The sequence below is a fragment of the Hyperoodon ampullatus genome (assembly GCF_949752795.1).
Source record: "Hyperoodon ampullatus genome assembly, chromosome: 4".
In the NCBI taxonomy this organism is placed as follows: domain Eukaryota; kingdom Metazoa; phylum Chordata; class Mammalia; order Artiodactyla; family Ziphiidae; genus Hyperoodon; species Hyperoodon ampullatus.
In genome coordinates this window covers 1,585,947-1,610,078 of record NC_136917.1, presented here as the reverse complement: position 1 = coordinate 1,610,078, position 24,132 = coordinate 1,585,947, and the positions used below count along the sequence as shown (strand labels likewise).

Here is a 24,132-nt window from a genome sequence, read left to right as displayed (position 1 = left end):
AGAGCCAGGTTTAGCAGGGTTTGTCCACAACTGAGGGGTTTCCTGGGATGCAGGACTTGGGGCAGTCCTAGGCAAACTGGGATGAACTGGTGACCCTAGATTTATGTCACTTCCACAAACATTTGCTCATGTCTTCTCTATGCTAGGTGCCGGGGCTTGGGGGACAGTGAGAGTGTGTCACACACATTCATTCCTGATCCCAGTATAGTGGGAGACAGTCAAGGGAACAACCTACAGAACAGTAGGTAGCCACAGAATTTTGGTTTAGTCATTTCCAAAAACATAAATGTGATCTGAGGCATAAGACCCTATGTACTTGGAACCACAATTTGATCTGAAACAGAGGGACCCTGACAAATGGAGCTGCTCAGAGAACAAAGGGACCCAAGAGGGGAGGGAACTGGAGACCGCAGCATGGCAGGGCAGGCCTGGGGCTGCTGACACAGGAGGAGAGAGGGAGGCAGGGCCTGGGGCTCAGAAGGACTGGTGGCTGGAAGAGGGAACGGCCTTACTCTGTGTGGCCCTCTGGAGAGGACAGCCCCAGGTGGCTGACACAACCCCACAAGGCAGCACTTGCTACCAGTTAGAGCTGCTTGGGGGAGGGTTGATCTGTTTGGGGAGGTGGTGAGTTCCCTATACTGGAGACATGCGAGCAAGGTGACATGACTCTCTATTATAGATGCTGTAGAAGGGCAGGGGATTGGACCAGGTGACCTTCAAGTCACCACCCCACCTGGGCCTAGGTGGTCTGGAGCAGGGAGGAGCTCTGGGGGCTGGGCAAGCCTCTGACCTACCTTCTCCCGGCTGCTGTGGGCGGTCAGGGAGCGGTGGGCTGCCCCGCGCAGAGCTGTTCTATAGTTGCAGAAATTCCCTGTTGGGTCCATCTGGTGCTGGAAGGAGATAGAGACGCATTTGGGCAACTGTGTCCTGGGGATGGCTGGTGGCACCCAGCAGCCCAGCAGCCTTGCTTACCTCAAGGATGAAAAACTTGGCTGTCTTCACTTTGGCCCAGGTCTTCTTCAGCCTTGAGACAGGGCTCATGTTCATGCCAGCTGAAAGAGGGAAGGCTGAACTGGGGGCAGGGCCAGGCAGGGAGGGCTGTTCTGAGCTGCACAGTCCCACTGTGAGGCCCCCAGCTGGCCTAGCCCCTCAGGCTGCACCCTGACCAGGGCTGATGTTTGTGGAGCCTCGGCCTGCCAGATGGAGGGTGGGTGGGTGCTAATGGACACCGTGTACAGGTAAGCCTGGCTTCTGTATGTGCAGGGTCCCTGTCCCAGTCCCTGTCCCACACTGGTCCTATACTGTGACCAGGGGCCTGCTTTGGGCCCCTGCTTTCCCTGGTTCCGGGGACACACTGCCAAGCTCTCATCAAGCACCCTGAAAGGGCTGGGCTTGCCTCAAAAGGGGCACCCCTCCAAGACCTTTGGGGTGGGGTGGGGGGAACATGGGCCCAGCCTGCACCCACCCCCTGCTCAGGTGGCTTGCACCCCACCTGCCATGTGTGCCCACTCCACCCTCTCTGGGAGCACTTGCAGGCTCCAGGCCTGGCCGGCCCACTCACAGATGATGGCCATTAGGGAGTTGAAGTTGCCGATGTTGAAGCACTCACGGGCTACGTCGATGAAGAACTCAATCACCTGGGCCCTCCGTTTCTTCTTGGACGGCTGGGGACAGGGCATATGAGCCTCAGTGATGAGGTGTCCCCACCCTGCCCTGACCACATATCCCTCATTAACCTTCTTTAAGCCCATTTCACAGCTGAGTTGCTTGATGCCTAAGCAATTTGTAGCCCAGGGGCTGAGGCTCTCAGTGCACCCCGGGTGGAGCTAGCACAGAGCCCATTGCCATGGAGGGCCGGATGGGGGCTGGTGGGACACCTGTTGTCACACAGGAGCCACCTGCAGTGTGGGAGGTGCTGGGGGCCCCTCATGTCCTTCTGCTCTCTCAGGCCTAGCTCCAGCACCCCTACACCTAGAAGCAGAAAACATGGCTCCCTCACCTCTCTTCCCAGTACCAAACTTCTTCACTTCACATGGGGTGCGGGGGCCCCACAGTGACCCCGAGGCCCTGTCCCCTAGCAGCCCCACCAATGCTTTCTGTCGACTGACTGTGATTTCAACCCCAGCTCGAGTCGAGTGCGTGAGACTTCACCTCTCTGATGGGTCAGAACCAAACTGTGTCCTCTCCCAGGCTGAAGCACTGCCTGACTCTGGGGTGGGCTCTGTCCAGGCTTCACTCAGGCAAACCCTCATCTTGGCTGCCAGGCCAGCGATGCGGTGTCTGCAGCAGGCAAGGCCCATGGAACCCTACAGTGTTCTGTAGATTGCCCTCCTCCCATAAGTGCAGAAGTGGTCCTTACTGCTGCCAAGAAGCTTGCTGTGGTGTCTGAGGAGCTGTGCATCCAAAACTCCTTCGGAGAGCTGCCCGCCTGAGGTCCTGCCCTGTCTTTCATGGGACAGCCCACACGGGGATGGTGATGGTGACCGAGCAAGGTGGGGGATCGGGGCCAGCTACTAGGGTGGCTGTGGGCACTCTGACAGGAAGCACTGTCTCAGGTTGAGGTATCACAGATGAGTTTCTCCTTTCTCGGTCGCAGACCCCTCATAAACACCTTACGTCCCAAGATCTGTCTCAGCGTCTGCTTCCAGAGAGCCCACCCTGGCACATATTCTGCCTCCAATCTTCCCCTGAGACGGGGGACCTTGGGCTTCACCTGACAGTGGGAGAATGGGCTTGGGAGAGGGTTCCACTGCCATAAGGAAGGGAAGAGGGTGGGCAGGGTCTGGCTTGGCGGGGCTGAGACCCGGTGGCGAGCATGTCCAGCTCAGTGTTGCCTGGGCCTCCTGCTTTCCAGGAGAAGCCAGAGACCTGGACTCTAAAGTGCAATCTCCCACTTCTTAAAGGTTAGATTATTTCTACCTCTAAGTCCTGAGTGAGCCAAATGGAATTCGGCTGCAGGCCAGACCAGTCTGCCCCAGGAACAGGTGGAAGAAGCAAAGCCCCCCCACCCCCTCAGCAAGCATCTCTCTGACACCCTCTGTGACTGGCAGGTAGATCTACACCAGGCAGGATCCACCGGCATGCCAGGATCCACCGCATCACTGGCCTGGCAGCTAAGAAGGGGGTTTTCCAGGCTCTACCCAGAGGGGAGATATCACTACAGGCAAGCTGGGTGACACCCGGTGTCCCAGAGCGTGCCCAGCCTGGCCCTGGGCTTGGAAACAGGCTCATGATGCTCTTCTGGTTCCCTCCCAAGAAGGCTCCTCTCAAGCCCTGGCCACCTTTGGCCATGCCAGGTCAGGCCCCGGCTTCCTACGCACCATGCAGATCTCAGTAGCCACGAGGTAGCACAATCTGTTGAACCATTTCACGTAAGCTTCCAGGTTGTTAGTCTTGTCACTGAAACAAGGCTAGGAAAGACACAAGGACCATGCTCAGGCTTTTTGTCAATAACTTTTTGAACACGAATAACTTTTTGAAGTCAGCCATGATCATTATAGACAATCTGGGAAATGTCGAAAACCTCAAAACCATCCACAACTATCTCAAAACCATCCACAAGTACATGATTTGACATGTATCCTTCTAGTCTTTTTTTCTATACACTTAAAGACGTAACTTAATATGATATATATATATATATATATATCATATACCCACACACACAATTAATCCTCATTATTCACAGATTTTTATTACAGATTTTGTGTTTGTGAATCTGTCTACTTCCTAAAATTTCATTTGTAACCCCCCAAATAACACTCACATCACTTCTTGGTCATTTGTGGACATGTGCAGAGTGGCAAAACATTTGAGTCACCCAATGCAACTGTGTGTTCCCAGCTGAGGTTGAGCTGATGCCCTGACTTTTGGTTTCAGCTCCCATACTGTAAACAAGTGTCCTTTTTGTAGTCTATTTAGTGTCTTTTTTTTTTTGCATTTTTGTGCTTTTTCTTGGTGATTTCACTGTTTAAAGTGGTCCCAAGCACAGCGCTGCCGTGCTGTCTTGTGTTCCTAAGCACATGAAGGTTGTGACGTGCCCTAAGGAAAAAATTATGTGTTAGATAAGCTTCGTTCAGACGTGAGTCACAGTGCTGTTGGCCATGAGTTTAATGTTATTGAATCAACAATATATATTAAATAAGGTCTTATTAAACAGAAACACACATAAATCAAGGTTATATATTGACTGGTTGATGAAAATGTTGTGATGAAAGGCTTGCAAGGAACCTGTGTTTTCCCCAGGAGTAATGGCTCAGTATTTGCTAATTCAGTGTTCACAATGACTATAGGATATAAAGATGGTGAATAATGAGGACCAACCATATGTATTTATGTACGTACGTGTGTATGTATGTATGTTTCTATCTCTATCTCTATATTCTATATATATTCCCACATTTTCCTACATGAACCCTTTCATGTGCTATAAAATATTCTTTGGAAACATAATTTTAAAAATTGATGTAGACTATTCCACTGTATAAATGTACTATAATTTCAGAGAATCCAAAAGAAGTAAAGAAAGAAGGAAAAAAAAGCACAAGAGGTAAAGAAGACAAGGTACAACAGAAGACAGTAAAAGCAAATCCATCTAGAGCAGTAATTACCCTGATATAGACCAGTCAGTGTAATTAAAAAAAATCCAGCCTTCTGCTATTTTCAAGAAATACACCCCAAACCCAAGGATATAAGTAAAAAAAATGGAAAAGTACACGTGATAAATATTTATGTGATATTTATCATCACATAGCTATATTAATATTAGACAAAATAGACTTTAAGGCAAAAAAAAAAGACTCCAAGGCAAGAAGCATTAGGAGAGTTTAAAGGGTAACTGCATAAAGATAAAAGTTTTGATTTATTGAGAATATGTCATGAGTCTAAATTTGTCTGCACCTAATAGCATAGCTTCAAAATATGGAGGCAAAAATAATCCAGAAAGGTAAATTCCTTATAAAGAGGAAATTAAGAATACTTGTTCATTAAAAGACAAAATAATGAGAACGAAAAGCAAAGCAACCAACTAGGAAGAAAATTTGCAGTACATCTAACTGACAAGGGATAATTAACTAGTACACATTTAAAAACTCACACAGGGCTTCCCTGGTGGCGCAGTGGTTGAGAGTCCGCATGCTGATGCAGGGGACACGGGTTCGTGCCCCGGTCCGGGAAGATCCCACATGCCTCGGAGCGGCTGGGCCCGTGAGCCATGGCCGCTGAGCCTGCGCGTCCGGAGCCTGTGCTCCGCAACGGGGGAAGCCACAACAGTGAGAAGCCCGCGGACCGAAAAAAAAAAAAAAGACAACGAAAAAAACCTCACACAAAACTCTTAAAAATCCTTAAGAAAAAGACAAATCACCAATAGAAAACCGAACAAAAATCAGGGACAGGCATTTCATAGACGAGAAAACAAGAATGTCCAAAACACATGAAAATATGCTCCACTTAACAGTTTGACAAAAATTAAAAAGCCTGACAATTTCAAGCATCAGTGAGGCTGTGGAGCAAGAATAACTCCTTGCTGGCAGTGTAAATGGATACAGCCTCACCTGGCATCACCTGGTAAGGTTGATCATATGCCCACCCTGGGACGGACACAGTGATTCCCTTCGTAGGTATATATTAGAGCAACATCTCAAAGTGTTGTCCATGGACTCCTGGGGGTCCCTGAGACCATTTCAGGGGGTCCACAAGGGCAAACCTAATTTCATATTCATAGATTATTGCCTTTTCACCTTGTTGACATTTGTACCAATGCATAATAGAATGATGGGTAAAATTGCTGCCACCTTAGCCTGAATCGAGACAGAGTCACCAAATGACACCAGTGGCCACTGTGTTCTTCACTACCACACACTCACAGTAAAAGAAAAAAAGTGAGTGTGACTAAGAATGTCCTTGAGGACACAAAACTTTTCAGTGTTATTAAATCTCAACCCTTGAGTACATGTCTTTTTCATGTTCTATGAAAATGGGAGTGCAGTTGTCCCTCGGTATCCTTGGGGGAGTGTTTCCACCTCCCCCCTCAGATACCCAAATCAGAGGATGCTCAAGTTCCATATGTAAAATGGCGTAGTATTTGCATAAACCTATGCACGTCCTCCCGTATACTTTAAATCATCTCTAGATTACTTATAATATCTAATACAATGTAAATACTATGTAAATAGTTGCTTGGGTGAGCAGCAAATTCAAGTTTTGCTATTTAGAACTTTCTGGAGTTTTAATTTTTTCTAATATTTTTGATCTGAGGCTGGTGGAATCCGCAGTTGCAGAACCTACAGATACGAAGGGAGAACTGTAGACATAGGCACTTCTGCTACACACAGAGTTTTGATGGTGGTCTTGCAGAAAAGCACTGGTGTGACTGACTTGTGAGCTGAACTTTACTCATGGAGCACCATTTTTACCTGAAAGAAGGACTGACCCATTATGGTTAAGCAGACTTCAGTATTTGGCTGATGTTTCCTTGAAAATCAACAAAATGAGCCTGTAACTTCAAGGAAGACAACTGATAGTATTTGTTGCCAAGGATAAAATTCAAGTTTTCAAGAGAAAATTGGGAACTTATAAAACATGTATCTGCCTCTGCAGCTTGACAGCTTCCCAATACTTAAGAACTTTTTGGGTGATATCAATAGTGAATATATATAATGAATATCATTTTAAAATATCATATAATGAAACATGCCAACATTCAGAAGTTCTGCTTGATTCAGTGAACCCATATTTTCCAAATGGACAATATATGTCACAAAATCCTGCATGGGCAAAAAGATCCATTCGAGATGCAAGATGGACCAATGAATTTTAAAGTGATAGAGTTTATTTTCAGATTCCAAATTGCAGCTGATCTTAAAAAATTACCCCTTGTTGAGTCTTAGTGTACTATCAAAGAAGAATATTCACAATTATCTGAAAAGGCTGTAATATACTCCTCTTTTTTCCAACTACATATTTGTGTGAGGATGGATTTTCAACCAAAATAATGTTAAGTCAAGAGATTGAATGCAGAAGTAGATTAAGAGAATTCAACTGCCTTCTATTGTCAGTCATTTAAGAGATTTGTAAAAATACTGTAAAACAATATCACTCTTCTCATTAATTTTTTTTATTTTGGAAAATAGAGTTATTTTTCATAAAACTTACATTAACATAAAATGAGTTATGATTTTTGAATAAATAAATATTTAAAAAAGTTATTGGCTTTAATGGCTAATAGAATAAATACCGGTAGATATTATTAGTACATAATCAAAAGTTCTTTGGGGTCCTCCATAATTTTTAAGAGTAAAAAAGGCATCTTGAGACCAAAATATTTGAGAACTGGTGCCCTAGAAAAAATGTACCCACATACATTAGAAATGTGTAAGAATGTTCATAGCAGCAATATCTGCAATAGCCAAGAGTCTGGAAACAACACAAAAATGTTCGTCTACAGTAGAGTGGGTAAAGAAATGTCACGGGCAATCTTGACGTATTTCACAATAAAAAATAATACTCGGTAATGGCCAAAACCCCAAACAAAACAAAACAGAACAACAAACAACTCAATAAGAGTAGCAAAGTCTCCTTCCCACCCTTCTCCCAGCTCCATGCTGGGCTCCCCAGAGTAACCAGTATTCCTAGAGATTGTCCACATGCATGTGCAAGGAGATATGTATCATGCACCTTCCTATCTGTTGTTGTTACACAGATGGTCACATACTCTTTGCCACTGTTCTTCACTCTACTTTCTTTTCTCAACAATGGACCTTTGGTGATTATTCCATTCTTACAGTCGCTCTTACTCTAATAGTTGCATAGCATTCTATGTATGGATGTATTATAATGTTTAATCGAGTCCCTGTGGGTGGTAAGGTAGTTTGCTTCCAGCCTTTGGTCATAAAGCACAGAAAGATATCCCAAATATCTTTGTGCATACATCTTTGTGTACATGTGTGTGTATATCTGCAGGGTAAATTGTTAGGTGTGGAAAGTTGGGGTCTGGAGTGTATATTTCAAGTGTTGATGCTATTGCCATTCTGCTCTCCAAAGTAGCTGTGCCAATTTCACCCCTTACCAGCCGTGTAGGAGACCGTCCCTTTCCCTGCACATACACACCCATAAAGTTTAATCTTTGCTTATCAGAGAGGTGAAATGCAATTGCATATTTAGTTTTCTCTTCTTTTATTAGGTGCCAGGGCAGAAGACAGGATATTTCCAGTTCTGGTTCGGATTTAACTCCTTGATAAGCACCAGGCTAACTGCTGGTTGGGCTCTGAGAGAGAGGGGAAGGCTCTGAAATTCCACCTTCAGAGGGAAGAGCATGCCCTTAACTTCCCTGGACAGCTGGCACCAGCCCGCGTTCCCCCGGGTGGCCGCTAGAGGGCACCGGCGCCCACCGTAAAGCACCGGGAGGGCACATGGGGTCTTGGAGCGGGCCCCGTGTGAACCTCTACCCTCTAACCCACCCAGGGCTTCTGCTCCTCGACCACCACTCCGCCCTCGCTGGGTGGGTGACCCGGCCAGGCTCATCCCGCCCTCCCAGGCTTCCCCAGGACTCAGGGCTGCTGGAGTGTGATGGCCTTGGGCTAGAGGCATGGGTGGGGTGGGCACGACCCCTCCAAGCCCATCTGCCCTTGGTCCCTCCGAAGCTGGCTCAGCTGATGCTCCGGGGATCCCCCAGAGGGACCGGTGAGTAGGGGTCACTGCTGGGACAGTCCGTCCAAGGGCCTTCTACCTTTGTGCTGGCCAGAGGGTCCTTGTTCACAAAAGCCTGGACAAATTCCTCAGGTCCAATGTGTCGAAGCCGTTCCTGCACCAGAGACAGAAAAGGGGTTGGGAAAAGGGGAAATGTATGGGGAAGGGATGCTCCCTGGGGGCCTGGCATGGGCCCACCTGCCCTTCTCACCGGGCCTCTACAGCCCTGTTTTGGGTTGTCACAGAGCTTAGCACCATCTTGAAAGGGGCAGCCCCTCCTTTCCCATGCTCAGGGGCTGCTGTATTTCATGGGGGCAGGGGTCAATGTCTCCATAGGGAGTGCTTGTGGGGTGTGGTACCTAGGAAACCAGGTTCGAAATCAGGTCATTGATTCCCTCCGGGGTAGGCCTGGTGGCTAAGAGCATGGGGTCTGGGTCAGAATTGAATCCTGGCCCCGTCCCTTCTGCTGTGTGACTTCTGGCAAGTCACTTAAACACTCTGGCTTTAGCTTCCTCATCTGTGAAAAGAGAATAATAATAGCACCTATCTGGTAAGGTGGTGGGAAGATGAGACAGTGCATGTAACTCTTGAATATAATGCCTGGAAACCAGTAAGGGTGCCATAAATGATGGAGGTTTAAAAGAAAAGAATCCTACTCCCCAGCTTCCCTCCTCTCTGGGGCAGGCCTCTTTGGCCTCTGCATCTACAAGGAACCCAATATACTGGAGGTTAGGCCAGGGCATCCCTTTCACACACAGGAAGGCCTGTCTGCGCTTCTCTGGAAAGCTGGGGTGGGTACAGTGTGACTGTGTGAGTCCTGGATGGGGAAAACTGAGGCCCGGGTGGGGAAGGTCCTAGATGTGGGAGGATCACACATCCGGTGGTGTCAGAGCCAGGATCTGAACCTACTTCCTCTGTCCCAGGCCTGGACTCTCAGGCAGGCCAGAGGTCAAAGTTGGGCAGGGCTGGTACCTCCAGCCTTCCTGTTCCTCGCCCCAGGTGTGGTGAGAGACTGTTCCAGAGTCAGGGTCCTCTGGAGATGCCTGGGTGGCCCTGATGTGATGGGCTCAGGCCCTGGGTTAGGCTGAGACCAGGTGGGGGACAAGATGGGGAGTTGGGGGGTGGCCGGCTATTTTCAGTGTTCCAGGCTCTGCGTCTGAGTGGAGGGCGGTATGGACCTGCTCACCAGCTCTACGTGGGTCAGCTGCTGAGCCAGTGCATAGGGGTCACTGCAGATGCTGAGGAGCTCCCTGTGGATAGAGGCTGGAGGCTTGTTCCTGTAGGAGATGGGCTTGTCAGTGCCCAGCAGGCTTTCCGGCCCCTGGCCCAGAGCCGCCAGCTTCTGGTGCAGAGCCTGCAGGAGCTGATGCATCCTCTTTCGGTATGCCTGGAGGAGGGTAGAGAGAGGGTGCTCAGGCCTGGAAACCTGTCCCCGCATATCTAATCTCTGAGGCAGGCAGGCTCCCCAGCTGTCCTAGGTGTGCCTGCACCTCCTCCACCCTGAAACAGGACCCAGTCCAGGGCAGGCTGGGTTTGGGGCCTACAGTCAAGGCTGGATGGGGAGAAGGCTGCAGGATCACCAGTGGGAGCCAAGAAGAGCACACATTAGGGAGAGTGGCTGGGCGCAAGCCCCCCCAGCTGTCTGGGGAGAGGGGCAGTGTGGGGTGGGGGCTGCCAGGGAGTGGAGGGAGAGAAGAGGGAGATGTGGAATGGGCCCTGCCCTGGGCGCTAGCCTTTTGCTTGGCTTCAATGGGGGTCTCCTCCTGTCTCCCAGGCCTAGCTTAGAGAGGCTTTCCCTGACCAGCCTTGTTGTCCATCCTCTGCCCCTGGCACTCTGTCTCCAGCTCACCCTGTGTGACTTCCTCATGGGACCACTGCAGGAGATGACTGGGGTTGTTTACTCCCCTGCAGAACGACAGCTCGGCAGGGGCAGGGAAGTCCGCGTTAACCTCTCTGTGTCGCAGCTCTGGGCATGCAGTGGACACTTAATAAGCATTTACTGTACCGACAGAGCCCCTCACCATGCAGCTCAGATGCTCTGGGCTTGGTGCAGGGACCACCCTCCCACCCCATGGGGAAACTGATTATTGCCCCTCAGAGACCCCTATTTCCAAGGAAGGTGCATCAGACTAGCTGGGTTTACTGAGCAAGATGTCCACACATTCCCAAAGGTTTGGTCAGTAGCCCACAGAACAGGCCTCTGCGTGGTCAGCAAATGGCTCCCCCAGAGGTGGATTCAACCCCCTTGAGCCAGGAGCTGGCCTGGGAGTGGCAGTGGGCATCCGGGGCCTGGACTCCTGCCAACAACAAGGTGTCAGGAAGACAGGTTCCCAGCGGGGCCTGGTCCCAGAGGCCTCAGAAGAAGGTTGTGGATAGTCAGTACTGCCAGGTAATTTCAGATAGAAACAGTGCACGTTCTTCATGCACACAAACCCAGAGGCATTTTGCAGGTGGGGCGTAGGGTGTAGGGCTTGCCTGGGGGACCTCAGTATTTCCTCAAGTCTCTGATGGGGCTCAAAGGAGCACTGCGGTCCAGCATTGTTGGTGCCCAGAGCTCTGGTGATGGATGTGGCATCCCAGCCCCTTATGAAAGTGCTTCTCTGTGGAGTGGCCAGGGCAGCTGTGGTAGAGCCCTCAGGACACAGGAAACCCGAACCCAAACCCTAACACTAACCCTAACTCCCAGAGCCGTGGGGGGCAGACCCAGAAGGCACCCATGGCTTAGCTGGGCAGTGTGTGGGGAAACTGAGGTCCAACTCTTCCCTTTGTCGCCAGTGGAAGGAACAACCCGTCTCAGCTTTGCTGTATCCAAAAGTGTGGTCAGCACACATGCTGCCTCCCAGGTCTTCATCTGAGTGCCAGGAAGATGGTGAGTTAGGTCCAGTCAGAGCCAGCCCCGGTGACACAGTCTCCGGTGATCCCCGACACCTCCACCAGCCCCCCACCCCTCTCTGCTACCCAGCCCAGAGGTGGCTACACTGGCTGTTGAGATCCCGCATTTCCCACTCAACCCTCCACCACCCCATCTGGCTCCCCTCCTGTCACCAGACTAACTTTCACTGGCACCAAGGACCTCCTGTCATGAAAGCCAGGGGCTGTTTCTCAGGCAGCATCTGCCTCAGCTCCCCAGTGTCTCCTGCCTTGGGCTGTTTGCAGGCTTGTCTGTCTGCACTGTGATTGCGTGCTGGGTTCCTCCTGCCACTGTCTCTTCCTCTCTCCACCATCCTCTCTACTTCATTCCTGGGTTTTCTGGTTCATGTGCAGAGTGTCGTTTAGTATTCGTGTGCGGGCAACCTTCTCCTCTGATCTCCAGAGCCATGTAGGCAAGGGGCCACCTGGACCTGATGCATGCAAGACGTCATGCTCTCCTCCCCAGGGCTGCCTCTTCCGCCTGCATCCCTGTCCACTGAATGGAGCACTGGCGTCAGGCACCTGGACGTGGAGCCATCCTCAAACCACCTTCTCCCTCAGGCCCTCCAGGCCATCACCAGCCCTCTTGATTTTGCTTTCTTCCATTTCCATGCTTGTCGTCCACCACAGAGTATGTGGTCCAGGCCATAGTCATTTCTCTGGTGGCTGCAGTGGCCTCCTCAGTGGACCCCATGCATTCACGCCAGCGTCTCTCCATTCCACCCTGTAGCAAGAGTGTTCTGTTCAAAATGCACATTTGACCACTGCACGCTTCTTCCCTAAATTGCCTCCCTGCTTTTGCAAAGGCAAAAAGCCTGACATGGCTTGGAGGCCCTGAGGTCAGCTCTGGGCATGCTCAATGGCCTCCATGTAGCCCTTGCTCCTCTTTTCTGTGCTCCAGACACAGATCACTCCCCCGTCCCTTTGACCATTTGTCCCTCCTGTTCCATGACCCAGGCAGGACCTGTACAGCCTTCTCCCTCCGAGTTCCATGCCCTTCCTTCACAGCCCTTGTCCAAGCCTCTCACTGGAGTACCAGCTCCATGAAGGCAACACTGGGTCACTCTTTGCTGGTCCCCAGCATGAACAAGAGGGGCCCACACATATTTGCTGATTAGATAAAACTGGCCTTCACCTGCTTCTAGTCAGTCAGCCTCTCCAAGGCAGACTTCAGAGCCCTACTGAAGTCAAGGATGCAGTGCATCTGTGGCTACAGTTTGATAGAACCGGGCACTGGCCCTATTTTTAAAAATATGCAGACAGGGCTTCCCTGGTGGCGCAGTGGTTGAGAGTCCGTCTGCCGATGCAGGGGACACGGGTTCGTGCCCCGGTCCAGGAGGATCCCACATGCCACGGAGTGGCTGGGCCTGTGAGCCATGGCCGCTGAGCCTGCGCGTCCAGAGCCTGTGCTTCACAACGGGAGAGGCCACAACAGTGAGAGGCCCGTGTACCGCAAAAAAAAAAAAATTGCAGACAATTTAGCAGGACTTGTTTCTATTGAACCAATATTCACTCCAAACAATTGCCATTGCTTGTGTGCTAATTCATTTAAAAATTTTCCAATAGTGTTAACCTCAAGTTTATCTGTTGGTTTTTTCCTGAATCTTCTATTCCCTCTCTGAATGTGGGGAAGGTATTTGACCTTCTCTTTGACCTCCTCTCATTCTCTCACTGATTTCTACACCTTGTGGACACTGTCTGGGAGATCTCAGTGAATCTGGGCAGGCCCAGGGACCTGCCACTGAGAACGCCAGTGTGTTCCTTGTCACTGTCAGGAGCCCACATTCGCAGCATGGCTCAGCTCTCCCCCAGTGGCTCGCCCGTGAGCTGGGAGGATGGGGGCTGGGCTGTTTTCTCTGTCATTCTCACAGAGCCGCCTGTTGCATGCACGGAGCCGGGTGTGAGTGCAGAAGTCACCGTCCAAGGGTGGCCTGGGTGGTGGCCATGGCTCTCCAGGGGCCTCCAAGTTCTCTTGGACCGAGCGTTTCGTGATTAGGATCCATTTCCATCCAGACAAGTACGGGCCCTTTTTTTCTGAAGTTCCTGAAAGCTCCCACCGGAGCCAGCCCACGGCTGATGTCCAGTGGGCTTAGCCCACCTGCACAGGCAGGAGTTCTGCACCCACTGCCAGCTCGTTCAGCTGTCCACCATCTATGCCCTTGGCGGGAGCTAGTAGACAGCCACGTGAGTGGGAGAGCAAGGCCAGAGCGAGGAGGGCTGTCCGTACAGGCAGCCTCCCCTGGCCAGCCCAGTGGGTGTGGCCAAGGCACTGCTGTCCTCCTGTCCTGTCTCCCTCACCAGGGCTGTGACCCTCTAGGGCTTCCTGTGACCCCCCAGTCTCCCTCAGCCTCAGCATTGGCCTTCCTGAGCTGTAACTGCTGAGCCCAACCTACCAGGATGGGAGCCGAGGGTGGACTGGAGCAGCACAGAACCCACAGTCATAGAGAATGGCCTTCCCAGAGCCGCTCCAGCCTCTTGTTCCCGGTTACTGAGAGGTGGTGGGGAGCACAGTGAGGACATGAGGCTTCCAGGAAATGGCAGGGGGGCAGGAAGAAAGAGAAAGGTGTCGCCTTTCACAGCCACTTTGATGGGGAAGCCGCACTCCTTCCTGGCCCTGTACCACCTCCTCCACGTTCCTGAGCAGCATGGTTCTCCTCACAGCCCTTTGAGGGAGGGCTTATCATCTTCCCTCTTACAGAAGTTAATTTAAGGTCCAGAGAGGTTAAGTAACTTGCCCAAAGACACGCAGTTCTGAAAACACTTGTGCTCATCTCATTGTATTATGCACAACACTTTATATCATTTGATCCTATCTCTGTGTAAGAAATCTTTTACAAGATGATTCTCAAATGTTTTTGGAGCAAAAGATATAATGCCTAGGATTTAAAAACATAATTTGGAGGGAGGGGAAGTGTGTGCGGGGATAGAAGAAACAAGTTTGGCAAAATGTTGATAATTGTTGAAGCTAGGCTATGAGCACACAGGAGTTCATGGTTACTATTATCTATGTTTGTATGTGTTTGGAATGTTCCATAACAAAAGTTTCAAAAAAGTTAAAAATAATCCCCATGTGCCTGAACTTGGGAAAGAATTTGTTCCTCATCATAGCTCACATTTACCAAGTGCTGAAATACGACCACACCTGGCTTCAGGGCCTTTGCCGCAGACCTGTGTGGTGGGAGCAGTTATCGTCTCTGTTTGACTGATGAAGAAACGGAAGTTCAGAGAGGGGAAGCACCTTGCCCAAAGTCACATAGCTGTGGTTTCTGAGCTGGGATCTGAGCTCAGAAGGTCTGACCCAGACCTCATGTTCTGAGTCCTGTGGGTCCTGCCTCATCAGTTTGGTTCCGGCCTCACCAGCTCCTTTCCCAGCTGAGACTGTGCCTGTGATGGGAGGGGAGCAGCCTGCAGTCCACCCGCAGCATCCAGGGGAGGGAAACCAGCACCTACAGGACATCCCCTTGGAGCAGGTGCTTCCTGGGGAAGGGCAACTTGGGGGTTACAAAGACACGTGGGGCACCCCTGGCCTGAGCCTGGGTGGGTGGCATGGAGACTAGGGAATCCCAGGTCCAGTTCACACCACTCGGCACACCTAATTGGATTCCAAGGGAAGGAATGAGAAATGCCCCGAATGAGTTATTTCTGCTTTGAAAATCCACACCTGGTGGATGACTGCTTTCTATAGCCCATTGATAGATCTTGGCTGTATCTTATTTTCATCTACTGGGTAGTTAGAAAAGATTTCCCGGCACAGTCTTGACAGATTCTTGAGGGCTCAGTGAGGAGGCACTGCTTCTCAAGGAAACAAGCCCAGGACTTACACCCATCCCACGCCACCGTGGCCAGAATGGCAGGGTCTGCCTCTGAAATTGCTCTGCCAATGGCAGAGGCAGGCCTGATAAGGGCAGATAATCCATCTTGTCAATGGCTTAGACCTCACCTGCTTGAAGGCCTACTGTGTGGGGGAGGGAGATAAAGCAGAGGACTGGGCTCTCATCTCACTACATACCCTCTGGTCCATCCATCCATCCATCCATCCATCCATCCATCCATCTACCATCCCTGCAACCATCTATTTCCCACCCATCTGTTACTGCCCACCTCCCCTTTTATACAGTCACCCACCCACAGATCCATCAATTCCCTTATCTATCCTTCCTCCCTCCATTCTAACATTTGCCCTCATCCATCCATCCATCCATCCATCCACCATCCATCCACCCACCCACCCATCCATCCATCCACCATCCGTCCATCCATCCATCACCATCAATCCAACATCCATCCATTCATACATCCATCCACCATCCATCCACCCACCCACCCATCCATCCATCCACCATCCGTCCATCCCTCCATCCATCCATCCACCCACCCACCCACCTTCCCATCATGTTCTCACCCACCCATCCATACCCACACACACCTATCCACCTACCCATTCACTCACCCTCCCATCCATCTAGTCATCCATCCACCCACTCATCTAGCTATATCATGTCTACCTTTCTCCTCCACTTCCTTCCATCAGTCTCTCCACATCCACTTACCCCATAAACCCCCCTGCCTACCCAACTGTCCAAACATCTTTCTTTCCCCCTCGACTCATCCATCAAAGTAGCCAACTATGTACCAAGCCGGTCAGTCAGCATCTCCCCTTCCTGCTTCATCCTTCTGATCCATCCAATCATTGAGCCTTCCCTGAGTCTCCTTTCTGCTGCAACCTAAGCCAAGTGTTATAATCCCCAGATGGATCAGGGGATGCAAAGGAGGAGGAGGAGATGACCCTCATCTCACCGAGCTCTCAGAACAACTAACTTGCTGGCTATGTGAAATGACCTCAGGGCAGGGCATCCCTTTCTGAGCCTCAGTTAGGCCTTGGACTTTATAGCTTCCTGGTGCCCAGCCTGCCTTGGCAGTTCTCCTTTGGCTCTGGCTGGCTCTGTGTTCAGACCCACTGTGGGGCATGTCACTAGCTGTCAGCTTGCTACATTCAGTCTCTTCCCAAGGCAAGCGACATGCACTCCCCCTCAGTGTTCTCACCCTAATCCTGGGAGGTAGGGAGTAGGGAGTTTTGTTCCTCTTCCATCTTTAAGTGCCTTCCCCAGAGGAATGCAGCTGGGACAGCAGGGCAGGGTGTGGGGCGCAGAGGCACCAGATGCCCAATACACTGGCTGCCTCCCAAGCTACTGGGGAAGAGGGTTCTGCCAGGCCAGCCGAATGGTCATTGGCCAATGGCCCGACCACGCAGCCACAAGAGCCCTTCACTTGCCGTCTGATGCCACTGATGAGAGCAGGACAGGAGAAAGGTCAAGAGACCAGGCCTGGAACCAGAGGCCTGCTCTCTCCCTGCCAGCCCTGCAGTGCCTGATTCTCTGATGGGCCAGAAAGGGGCTGATTTTAGAGGGGCTGCAGTGTGCTGGTGGGGAGATGAGGACCCTGAGGCCAGCCCCAGAACAGGCTCAGATCTGGGGTGTGAGGGTGTAGACAAGGTGAAGGGACTCCCGCTCGGCTCCGCCCACCTCGTCACAGGGGGCGATGCGGCCCACCACGTCCTTCAGGTGACTGATGGTCGACTCCTCCTGGAAGTCCCGCGGGAACGTCTCTGTCCACTCGGCCAACAACTGGAGCAATTTGGGGCCAAACTTCCGGACCTGGGCCTGCAAGGCAAGCCGAGGGTCGTCTGCATTTGGTGAGGGTTGCTTGGGAGGTGGGGGTCATGGCAGCCACTGTCTCAGCCACTCAGTGCGCGTCTGGGCTGTCCGAGGAGCAGCGGCAGTGGCCGAGGCGTGGTGGGTCTAGTGCCTTCTTTGTGCCAGGAGGCAGAGACGGGACATGGGGATGGGGGCTGACCACAGCAGAGCAGAGGGGGACAGACACACGTTTGGAATGGGGGTCATCTCTTGTTTGTAACTGCCAGTCATCCCAGCTCCCTTTCTGTGGTGACAGCATCTCAGTTTTCCTGTGGGGTCTCCCTCTCCATCCTTCCCAGCTGATCCTGACCCAGGGCTCCAGGAGCGTGCCCAGATCAGTGCTGGCCAATCAGGGCATGGCACACCCCCATCATGCACCGTGATTGGCTCACAGAGGGGCATGTGGCCTAAGCTAAGCCAATGAGATCGGGGCTTTTATTTATCAGGATCCTCTTTCCACAGGATTGGGAAGGGTGGACCATGACCCTGGAGCCGCGGAGGCCATCAGTCACCGTGCAGAGAACCTGCCTAAGCAAGAGTGAGGTTGGCCAGAGGAAAACAAAGCAAGGGGCCTTAGGGAGAAAGACCACGTTTTAATGGTGTTTTAGTCCCTGGAGCCAGTGGTAGCTTGAGACTTTGCAGTTACATGAGCCAGTAAAGTCCCTTTGCCTTAGGCCAGTTGAAACTGGGTTTCTATCACTGGACAGTGGAACCCTACTGACACATGTATAAATAGACAGTTGCAGCCCATGGGATATGGCGAGGGACAGAGGAAAGGATACGGGGAACCGAGGGAAGGCTGAGCCAACAGGGGACCCGCAGAAGAAGAAAGGGTGGAACAGAAGGTGCTGGGGGCAGGGAGACCAGCAGGCACTGCAGGGCCATCCCAGGCCACAGATGGGGATCTACTCATGGGACTCTGGGGGCCCAGGTCTGGGCTGTGTGAGCTCAGGGCTCCCCTGGGGCATTGGAAAACAGCCCTGGGGTCAAAGGTTCTGACTCTCTCCCTTCTGGCTCTGGGCTTCCGACAAGTCAGAAACCCCTGTGGGCTCCGTGTCAGGAGAATGGGAGCAATCGCTGCCTCTCCAAGATGTCGATTCACGAGTGCATGTCAGGGGAGAGCCAGTACCCTCGGAGGCCCCCGGCCCTGCCCTCTCACCTTGTCCAGCACCGGCTTGTCCAGCTGCTGCTGCTCGATGCACAAGTGGCAGACCCGGGCCAGGAGCTCCCGGGGCTCGATGAAGAGGCGGGAGCTCAGCAGGAAGGTAAAGATGTAGGCTTTCTGCGGGGACACGGGAGAAAGGCAGCATGTGCTCACGAGGGCATGGAAGGACGCGCCTCCCAGCCTACTCCACCGCCAGGCCCAGCCAGCCCCAGCTCTGCTGTCTCCCCCATGCCTGGTGGGAGAGAGCCCAGTCTGCTACCCCTCGTCCCCACTGGGTGGATCACCCACCTCAGGGTAGTAGTCAGCTTTGGGCACCAGCTGCTCGATCAGGGTGTCCAGGGAGGCTGAGGATGGAGCTCCGTCCAGGGGGGGCTGCCCAGCCTGCTCACCATCCGTGGGCTCAGGGGGCGGTGGGCCGAGGCAGCCTGGAGTGACCATGTCGGAGGTGCTCAGTGTCCGGGGCATGCCTACCTGCAATGGCAAAGGGCATTTGGACCTGCTGGTCCCCCGGGATCCTGGCTGGGCAGGCCCTGCCTCCCATAGGCTCTTCTGTGCCCACCTGAGCCCAGTGATCACCTCCTGGGAGGGCTGTCAGGGAGGGATCCCCCCACCCCATAGCCACTGCATCCCCAGGAATCATTTCTTTTCCATGATCATTCTTAGCCATTTAGGGACTGACTGTTTCCAGTATCTACTCCTACTTGCAGTGAAGGTTGTTCTTGACCAGGCTTAGACAATCAACGTACTTGCCCTGCCGCTGGCCACAAGAATGAATCAGGGGTGGGCCTGATCCAAACTAGAGGGCTCAGATGCAATCCTAGAACTTCTGTGGCACTTGAAAGCTCTTTCCCCTGGGTCCCTGAGCAGTGGAATGGCACTGTTGGGACCATCTTGTTCCTCAAGGAGCCAGGAAAGTGAGCACATTCTTGAGTTCAGTGGGTGAGGCCCTGGATCCTGCTGTGCCTGAAGCTGCTCTGTGGACTGCTCCACTACATGAGTCTGTTTGAGTTTCTCTCAGGTGCAATCAAATGACTGTCCAGGCTCTTTGTGATTAGGACCCACTGACCTGTCCAGCTATTCCCCCCTTGCAGGAAGGCTCTCCCACCATCTTCAATCCTCCATCCCTCTGCACGTGGCTGAAGTGACTCCCCCTAGGTGGGACCTTCCCTGTTTCCCTGCAGCAACCCCTCAAGGCTGGGCCTGACTTCCGGTGGGCATCAGCAGATTCTCCCTGTCGGCACTGTGGAGTGCTTGGGGTGCTGCTGGTGCCTGGTACAGAGAAAGCTCTCCAGCCAGACCTCCTCCAGGTGAGGCCAGAGCACACATGTCTTCTGACCCAGCACTGAGTCAAGGTCCTGGCCTGCAGCAGGCACCCGTCCACGAGTGTGCACTGGACAGTGCTTCCTCCCTCGGGCTCTGCACATATGCCTGTTGGCCAGTCTTCCTGAACGAAGGCTTTGGGGCACTCGTGGCAGTGAGTCCTGGCCAAGCCTGTGACTGTTTAACCATCTCCCACACGACATTCAAGTAGCCCCTGCAGCCTTAACTGTGGAGTCCTGCAGGCTCACCAGAGGGACCTTACAGGGAGCAGCCTCCCCACTGCCCCTCACACCTCACCCCTGCTGCCCCCATGGCAGAACCTGGCCCCAGCCTGTTTCTGACTTCTCCCGCTCCCTGGTGACCTGGCCCTGAAAGTAAAGACAGAGGGACTTGGAGAGTCCCAGCTGATGTCGGGGATCGGAAGCAGCCCCGCAGAGGGCTGTCCCTAGGGCATGCAGGGACTGGGTTACGGTGCAGGGAGGGTGCGGGAACCAGTCTGGACGGCGGCCTGGACAGGCCCAGCCCTAGGGACAACCACAGCTGTATTTCACCTTTCCAGCAAAGTTGTAAGTGTTCAATTTTCAGTTGATGAAACAGTAAAATTTCACAAAATTGTCTCCTGTCCATCCCAGTGGGAAAGCTGCTGCACATGAGGGCACGTGGGGGCTGCCCTGCAGGGAATGGTGGTTAACTCTGGGGTGGGCACTGCCTCTGCCCGACACCCAGAGCCCAGAACCGGAGCCCAGTTCCACTAGACAGAACGCTCTTGAGGCCAGGAAGGTCTGCTCTCTCCTGCCAGACACCTGGCACCTCTTCCCTGTAGCCTGTCCTAGATCCCAGTTTTCTCAAAGATGAGCCAGTAGTGGAGGTGGAGGCGATTCTGGAAACCTCTCTGTAGCTCAGGGTGGTCTGTCAGACAATGTGAGAGGGGCTGCAGAGGGGCCTTTCTGGGGAAGCTGGGATGCCACAACTTCAAGAGGTGAGCTGGGAAGCATCCAGAGCACCTCAGGTCTGGCCTGGTACTGGGGGCCAGGTGTGGGGGGCCGGACACATGAGGAAGGAGGGAGGGCTTGGACACAGCTCTGTTCCGAAGCAGCAAGTTTACACTGGAGGTCAGGGGTTGCGTGGAGCTGGGGGCCAGAACCATTATGACTCACAGGGATGCCCAGAGAGCAGATGGGTGGCCGATGTTGCCCTCCCACCTCCAAGCACCCATCGTGTTGCCAGCTGGGCCCTGGCCTGAGTATCAGTGGGTGGATGGGCTTGTCCCCCTGCTGCAGTCTCTGGTGTCTCCTGCTGTTGCTGACGGTCATTCACGCATGCATGGAGTGGCTGCAGACGGACAGGACCTCTCAGAGCTGGCAAGGGCTTGGGGAGGCAGACATAAGCAGGCCAAGGCATGCAGAGAGACTGTACCGCTGAGGCTCTGAAGGGTGTGTCCGGAAAGGGGAGAGCGGATGATGACTTCCTGCATCTGGGTGTTCCTTTGAGATAGGGTGGGTGCAGTCAGAGCCACGGTAGTGCCCGACATTCCTCCCGCCCCTCCCCGAAGGTGCGCCGGCACAGACGTCATCCTCCTCCCTTGACCAGGGGCTCCAGCCTACTGGGAACACAGATGGGCTGCGGAAGTGGCCCGCATTCACTGTCTCCCATAGTAACTGCTTTTATTAATTTCTTACCTATTTTTCTGTCCTTCTGTATACAAGGACAAGAAAATATAAATATATATATTCCCCCCTTTCTTTCTTAATTACACAAAAAGTAGTGTACTGCACACACTCTCCTGTGCTCTTTTCACTAACAGTACATTTTGGAAATCTTCCCATGGCAGGACAGAGCATGTTCATGCTTTTTATTTTTTAACTGTCCCACAGTAATCCATTGTTTGGATGTCCAGCGGTAGTTTTTTTTTTTAACATTTTTATTGCAGTATAATTGCTTTACAACGGTGTGTTAGTTTCTGCTTTATAACAAAGTGAATCAGCTATACATATACATATATCCCCATATCTCCTCCCTCTTGCATCTCCCTCCCTCCCACCCTCCCTATCCCACCCCTCTAGGTGGACACAAAGCATAGAGCTGATCTCCCTGTGCTATGCGGCTGCTTCCCACTAGTTATCAGGGTAATTTTAAAAAGCCAACTCAACTGTCCATCAACAGATGAATGGATAACAAAATGTGATGTATACATATGATGGACTATTATTCAACCTTAAAAAGGAAGGACATTCTGACACGTGCTACCACGTGAGTGAAACTTGAGGACTCTAATGCTGAGTGAAATAAGCCAGACACAAAAGGACCAATCTGTATGATTCCTCTTACATGCAGCTCCTGGAGTAGTCAAGTTCATACAGACAGACAGTAGAAGCTGGCTCCCATGGGAGGAGGTGCATGGGGAGTTACTTTTATTCACGGAGAGCTTCAGTTCTGCAAGATAAAAAGAATCCTGGAGATGGATGCTGGTGGTGGTTGCACAACAATGTGAATGTATTTAATGCAATTGAACTGCACACTTACAAATGGTTAAGATTGTAAATTTCATGTTATATGTATTTTACCACAATTTTAAAAGAAGCCAGTGATGCTGGGAAAATTGTTTATTGTCACAATTTCCCTTGAGAATCCTTGAAATCACCAGTAGTTCCCCAATGTGTGCTTCTAAGCACACTGCCTGCATGGTGTACATGAGCAGCAGCTGGAAGTACAGGGCCGGCATAGAGGTCCCGAGCGGGCTGGCGGGCTGCTCTGTGCCCCATCTAAAGAGCTGTTTCAAGTTATCTCTCTTTGCCTTGCCTGGGGGCCTGGGACTCTGTGTGTGTGTGTGGATGACAAGTGCATGGTATGACTCCAGTAGGTGTCTGCTTTATACCCACTAAATGAACAAGACAACAAAACAACCAGGGCTGTCTGGTATGTTGGAACAGCCCTTTAAACACTGCTGGGCAGGGCTATACACCATCACAGCCCCTTTGAATTGGACAAGATTTGTCTCGATGTGCAAAGAGCCTTATGTTTGAGAGTGTTCTTTCACCTTAATCAAATCCTTGGAAATTTATCCCAAGAAAATAATCTAAAGAGGAAAAGTTTTGGAAAGGAGTTTGGTTTGGTGTTAATTATAAGCAGTGAACAAAATGCGAAATGCCACAGATGATGAACAGAAGGAGAACATACTCATTAGTGGAGTTTCTGTTGCCGTTGAAATGACAGTTATGAGGACTCAGTGATAACATAAAAATGGTTATGATGTAACGAAGTGAAAATGGCAGGAGAGAAAACTGCACATATGACACGATACAAGCAATATTATTCCAATGAATAAAATTATAATGGGACACTGAAAAAATGCTTCATTGGTGTGCATGCCCCCTCTGCCCCGATGTATGTTATTGTCTTGGTGCTATCCATTCAAGCTGAATGAAGGTCGAGCTCAGTCATCAAACATAGATGAGAAGACGAAAGGCCCCCGGAACACCTGAACACATCCCAGGGCTATGGCGGGTGGTGGGATCGCGGGCATGCTCACCCCATGACCCCCTGAGGGGACGCAACCAACAGTGGCCCAGCCATGGTTTGAATGCAAAGTCCACTTTCTGATGTGTCCAGGTGAGGGACCCTTTACCCCAGGACTAGCCACACACCACACCTTCGAACACACTGCACCTGCTTGCCTGGCATGCCTCCTGACGCCTGGGACCCCTGGGCCTCCCCAATCCCGCAGACTTCACACTGGCCTTGGTCTCCTGGCATTGTGTTCTCTCCAGGAGGAGGCTGGCTCGCCCACTGCTGTACTCTAGGGCCCGGCCCCCTGACACACATGCACAGTGGGTGCTCGGTCAAGATAGGTGGCGTTCAAGTGACTCAGTGGTACAGGTGAGAGGTAGTGAAGCCTGAAATTGAACAGTGCAAAAAGGGATGGTGAGGTGTGGCCAACACACCAGGCACTCAAGTGTTGGAGTCTGTGGGAGGGAGGCTGAGGAGAAGCCTGGGGTCCTGACCTGGGAAGGCCAATCTTCCCTGCCTGACGTCCCATCTCATCCCTTAGGCCTCCCATCTTACAGATGAGGAAACTGAGGCTCAGAGTGGGAAAGGCAGGTACCCCGTTCTCATGCTGAGTACATGGAAGAGCTGGGACTTGAGCACAGGTGTGTCTGAACCCCAGGCCCTGTTCCTGACCATCAGCCCACCTGGGCACTGATGCTGGTATCCCCAGGCCACAGTGTCAGAGGGACTCGGTCAGACACTTGGGGTGTGACCAGCAATGTCCAAAACACGAGGAGAGAAAAAGCCCATGCTGATTGGCCTGGGGTCACAGTGGCCCCTATGGGGACAGGCCATCCCTTCCAGGTATTAACT

General features: G+C 51.9%; 1 protein-coding gene across 1 annotated transcript in view; it reads right to left on the bottom strand.

Annotated features, from left to right (window-relative positions):
- Nucleotides 1–18,918, bottom strand: part of RASGEF1C (RasGEF domain family member 1C) — a gene marked incomplete at both ends in the record, with an annotated part of 31,860 nt that extends 12,942 nt beyond the window's left edge. Inside the window, 9 exons of the mRNA XM_079703340.1 lie at nt 795–890; nt 973–1,052; nt 1,562–1,664; nt 3,321–3,410; nt 8,726–8,800; nt 9,872–10,072; nt 17,118–17,255; nt 18,448–18,570; nt 18,742–18,918. Coding sequence (XP_079559466.1) covers nt 795–890; nt 973–1,052; nt 1,562–1,664; nt 3,321–3,410; nt 8,726–8,800; nt 9,872–10,072; nt 17,118–17,255; nt 18,448–18,570; nt 18,742–18,918 — 1,083 coding nt within the window. The remainder of the gene's footprint in view (nt 1–794; nt 891–972; nt 1,053–1,561; nt 1,665–3,320; nt 3,411–8,725; nt 8,801–9,871; nt 10,073–17,117; nt 17,256–18,447; nt 18,571–18,741) is intronic.
- Nucleotides 18,919–24,132: the final 5,214 nt, after the last annotated feature.